The following is a 5000-nucleotide window of genomic DNA, read 5'->3' as shown; positions in this document are numbered from 1 at the left end:
CCCTCCCTCCCTCCCTCCCTCCCTCCCTCCCCTGCCCCCGGTCTCCCGTCACCCACCTCTATCTACCTCGACCACCCCTAACACCTCTCTCTCTCTCTCTCCTCTCTCTCTCTCTCTCTCTCTCTCTCTCTCTCTCTCTCTCTCTCTCTCCTCTCTCTCTCCCTCTCCCTCTCCCTCTCCTCTCTCCTCTCCTCTCCCCCTCTCCTCATCTCTCCCCTCTCCCTCCTCTCTCCCCCTCTCCCTCACTCTCTGCCCCCTCTTTCTCACTCTCTGCCCTCTCTCTCTCTCTCTCTCTCTCTCTCCACGCGTGTAGTTTGTATGTGTACGTGAGAGAGAGAGAGAGTGAGTGAGAGAGAGAGAGAGAGAGAGAGAGAGAGAGAGAGAGAGAGAGAGATGGCTAGGCAGTCTGGTAGTTAGGTCGACCTAGTGTAGCTCCTGGTCAATTGGTGGGGGTTCCTCTCCCTCCACCCCTATCCCCTCCCCCCGCCCTGCATTGACCATTTACCCCCTTCCCCCCCTTTGCCCTGTTTCATCCTGTCCCCCCCCCACCCACCTCCACCCCTTAACTCTATCGCCTCTGCTCTAGTTATTTCTACATGTACTTACTTCTGTTTATCGCTATTATTGATAACTGCTTTTTATCTTATTGTCAAAAAAAAACACCCAGAACACCGCGCGACCTCTTAGTTGCCTTGGCTAGTTGGTAGCACGTACACCAGCTAGTAATAATTCGTCTGTCAGTCTGTGGATAAATTACTAGCACTGAGCAGCCCCGTCCGCGCTCAAATCTGTCCCCCTGTTGAAGCACGTGCGTTGTCGCGTCTGGTTTTGGTGCATCAAGCCTCTTGCTTTTTTCCTTACTTTTTAGCGCTCTTTTTTGGTGGTTTGTGTTTCGTCTTCACTGTGTGCACTTTAGGATGTCTTTTGTGACTATGGAATTGCCAGTCTGTCCGTATACGGGCTGTCTGACTGTCATTATGCTTACTACCGGGCTGTGATGATGATTGTTATGCTCACTCCCGGGCTAGCATGTTATCATTATGCTTATTCAGGGGCTACCAGGTTATAATTTTACTCACAAACGCATATCAGGGCCAGGTACAGTGCAACAGTGTTACCACACTCCCTACTGTTCAAACAAATCACAAGTTAACAGTGCCACAAGGGGGAAAGTAACAGAAAATGATATATAGACAGAATGCCAGAGTGACATGAGGGTCATAACAGTATTTTCGCAGTGCCACACGTGGACTATTGCTACCACATAAAGCGTAGTATTGTTACCAGGTACCATGTGGTAGGGTTACCAGGCACAGTGCAGCAGTGCCCTGTCGCGACCACTGGTTCAGACAGGAGGCGGTAACTTGCTCAGCGGAAGCCGGCCATTGGAGGATAATTGCTGCTGTCTTGGGGAGAAGGGTGGCGGGGGAGGGGTGTCTTGGGTGATGGAAGGCCTGTTATGGGTGGCTGTGGTCGTGGCGCTCTCGGCCGATTTGTTTCTGGTTGAGTTATGTGTAAATCGAGTTAGGCTGATCGAACTTCCGGTTAGGAAGGCCAAGGCATAGACAATCCTTGCCCTTTTTGCTACATATTTATCAATGCCCTGAGTAAGCATTTCTAGTGTTACCCTTTTCCCAAGTGTTTGCTAACGCTGCGTTCTCTGTTCCAGAGTGCTGTGGAGCGGCGGCTGAGATGATGTTCGGCCCGTGTGCTCGGTGATGTCTCACGATGGCCGCAGCCAAGGCGGGGGCGGCGGGGGGGGCTGTGCGGGGGGGCCGGGCACCACCACCTCCCCCCAGGGCAGCCCCATCACGCTCTCCGTGCCCCGCCCGGACCACCAGCGCACCACCAACCTCTACGTGGACACGCCCTTCAAGCACCGCGTGGCGCCCCGCTTGCGGCCCGGCCAGCATCCTTCGCCGGCGGGGGGTCGCGCCCCCCACTCGACGGACCTGCCGCTGGTCCACGGCGCGCCCGCCCGCACCAGCGGCAAGAGGCCGTCCGCCGCAGCCAAGCTTACGGCCGCCCAGACAAGTTTGAACGTCGGGACAACAGTGAAGGGCGGCAGCCTCGCGGGCAGCACCACGGGCGTGACCCTCGGGCCGCAGGGCAGCCGCGCGCCCGTCATCAGCAAGCAACCCGCCGCCCTCACCTTCACGAAGGGCGGCCGCGACGACATCGACGGCGAGTCCATCATCTGCTCGTGGTGCGGCCGCTGCCGGTGCGAGGCGTGCACCAAGCCGCGGCCGCCGCCTGCGGCCTGGCTGTGCCGCAACAAGTGCCTGTGCTCGCCTGCAGCTGTGGTCGACTACGCGTCGTGCCTGTGCTGCGTCAAGGGCGTGCTCTACCACTGCAGCAAGGACGGCGACGCCGACTTCGACTCGGCCGCAGACCACCCGTGCTCGTGCGGCGGCCCGCATGCGCTGCGGGGCTGGGCGTGCCTGGCCCTCGCCTCCGTACCTCTGCCGTGCCTGCTCTGCTACTGGCCCCTGACGGCGGCGCGGCGCCTGCTGGAGAGCACGTACCAGCGGTGCACGAGCCACGGGTGCCGCTGCCCCCAGGGCGTGGGCGCGCGCCACCACCCGCCGCCGCCCCCGGAGAAGCGGCCGCTGCACGACTGCGCCTGAAGGGAGTCGCGCAGTGGGCCGCCCTCCCCCGGCGGGCGGCCCGGGCCACCCACACCCACGGAGGACGGCCTCGGCCACCCTCTCAAGCTTTAATCCCCGGGCCAGGGTGGCCGCCCGGCCCGCGCCGCCCGCCGGAAGCTGAGCGGCCTCGGGGCGCTGGTGGCGGAGCGTGGGCGCGGAGCCTCCTCCTAGTCACGCCCACGCCGCCCACGCCGCCCACACCAGCGCATGGCCCCGGGCACATTCAGGGATCAACGCCGCGCCCACCAGTCAAGGGCGGTTGAGACGGTGGGCGGCGCATCACGCCGACACCTCTCTTACATCGTAATTAATTTATTATTCAGCCTTGTATGACGGTGTGGCGCAGATGCGCGAGGTGGCAGCGCCGAGTCAGCCTCCGCCGCTCGTGACGGAGGCGCCGCCGGCACCCTCGCGCCGCAGCCGCCGTGCTGCGATGCTGCGATGCTGTGCTGCTGAGCTGCTCGTATCGTTGGTGTTGGCCCCACCCGCCCACCACCCACCCTCAGCCGCCCAGCCCACCCTCCCCCTAATCCCACCCGCCCGCAGATACAAGGGCGGGCAAGCAGGACATGACTGGGTGGGTCACCCAGTACCTTCTAGTCGATCAATTAATGTTGTTGCGCGAATGTTATTGCTGGCGAAAAGTGGGCCCGCGACCTTCCCTCCCGCAGACAGACCAGGGGCGCAAGGACACTGCAACCCCGCCCTCCCTCCTTCCCTCCCTCCCTCCACTCTCTCGCCGCCCGCGTGGAGGGCCGCGCGAGCCAGCCCTGCCCGAGGGCGGACGGACAACCTCCAAGGCATTCCGGCCCGAGGACCAGGTCGTGCTCGCGCCCCCGCAGTGATCACGGGCTGGACGATCTTGTGCTGACCTCAGACTGGCTTCCATGGGACACGCTCCTCAGGTGCGGCAAGAAAAGATATGTGCTCGGATAAACAGAAAGGTATATCCACGCTAGCAAGCACACTCATACATAACACATACCGATACAAATACACATGCACATACTCACGCATACACTCATTCACTCATACTCACACAGTCACTCTCTCACTGTCACTCACTCTCACTCGCCCACTCATACTCTCACATTCCCATTCTTTCACTCTCACTCACACGCTATGCAGGAATACATGCCTTTATTCGATTCGTGGAGGAGAAAACAGACGCTCGAGACAAGGAAGTAAATCAAACTTGTGATCGCTGGTCAAGTCGAGAAAAGCAAAGTGTGAAGTTTGATTCGTGTTGAACCGCATATTTTTTCCTTCCAAAAAAACGCAAACTTATATGAACATAAAAACAAGAAAGAAAGGAAACAAGAGGAGGCCCTTGAGTTGCAGATGGACGCATTTTCGGCCAAACAAATGGATTATTTTTTTCTCTTTCTTTTCTTCCCTCCCCTCTTTCTTGTGGATAACGAGCGCATTGATTGTTAATCCGAGAACGGTTGCGAATGCTCATTGTTGATAGATTGTGTGTCTTATCTCTCCCTTTTTATATATATTACTGTAAGAGACAAAGAGAGAAAATATTTAGAAATTGTTTGGATATACGATTTGTTATAGTGAGAGGAAGAGAGAGAGAGAGAGTCAAGAGTCAGTCAGTCGAGTCTATGTATGTTGTAAGCAGACCCCCCCCCCCCTTAACCCCCCGTCCCTAGGCGTCCCCCCACGGATCCTAGGACGCGCGGGGGGAGGGGGGAGGGGGGATACCCAGCGCCGTCTCCTGGTCAGGTAGTTCACAGTCGTAAACGAAGGGCTGCGGCAAGACTCTTGGGCGGCTTGGAATCTTGTATAAAAAAAGAAAGAAAAAAAAAGAAAAAAAATGCATCCGAATTTTGTATAAAAAAGGAAATACATAAAAAGGGGAAAAGAAATGTCACAAATCTTATATAATTATTTGTTTTCTTCAAATTTCTATTGATATTTAATATATATGTATATATATATGTATGTATATGTATATTTATATGTATATGTATATACAAACACCTAAACCTCGGGGCCACCAAGTCGCTTGCCGCCTCCCTTACTCGCACACACAAAAAAGAAATGTATTTTTGTAAAGGCAGGATTCTTTTTTTATGGAATGAGGAGTTTGTGTTGCAAGCCTACGTGGGTGTTGCGATCGCCCTGCAGGTGTTGCAACCCCCTGAGTCCAGGAGTGGTGGGGCGAGCCGCTTTTCGCCCTATTGCTTTGTTTATACAGTTTATCCGACAAGATGTTTTGTTCTTTGTAAAGTTACTGTACAGAATTGTCTATGGAGAGAGAATTATTGCTGATATATAATTCTTCTTTGTATAACTGCTTTATATGTTCCAAAATACTTATATTGGCAGTTATTGTATGTA

The 5000-nt window shown here is 55.7% G+C and overlaps 1 protein-coding gene across 2 annotated transcripts in view; it reads left to right on the top strand.

The window, feature by feature from the left end:
• Positions 1-5000, top strand: part of LOC119574233 (protein sprouty-like) — a 12500-nt gene that overhangs the window by 7456 nt on the left and 44 nt on the right. For both annotated transcript variants that reach the window (XM_037921392.1, XM_037921393.1), the window contains exon 2: positions 1670-5000. This exon is cut by the window's right edge and continues 44 nt beyond it. In XM_037921392.1, the coding sequence (XP_037777320.1) occupies positions 1719-2627 (909 nt within the window). In that variant the 5' untranslated portion in view covers positions 1670-1718 and the 3' untranslated portion in view covers positions 2628-5000. The remainder of the gene's footprint in view (positions 1-1669) is intronic.

The sequence above is a fragment of the Penaeus monodon genome, chromosome 6 (assembly GCF_015228065.2).
Source record: "Penaeus monodon isolate SGIC_2016 chromosome 6, NSTDA_Pmon_1, whole genome shotgun sequence".
Classification (NCBI taxonomy): domain Eukaryota; kingdom Metazoa; phylum Arthropoda; class Malacostraca; order Decapoda; family Penaeidae; genus Penaeus; species Penaeus monodon.
The sequence above is the reverse complement of the archived record's forward strand: the minus strand, read 5'-3'. Positions and strand labels throughout refer to the sequence as shown.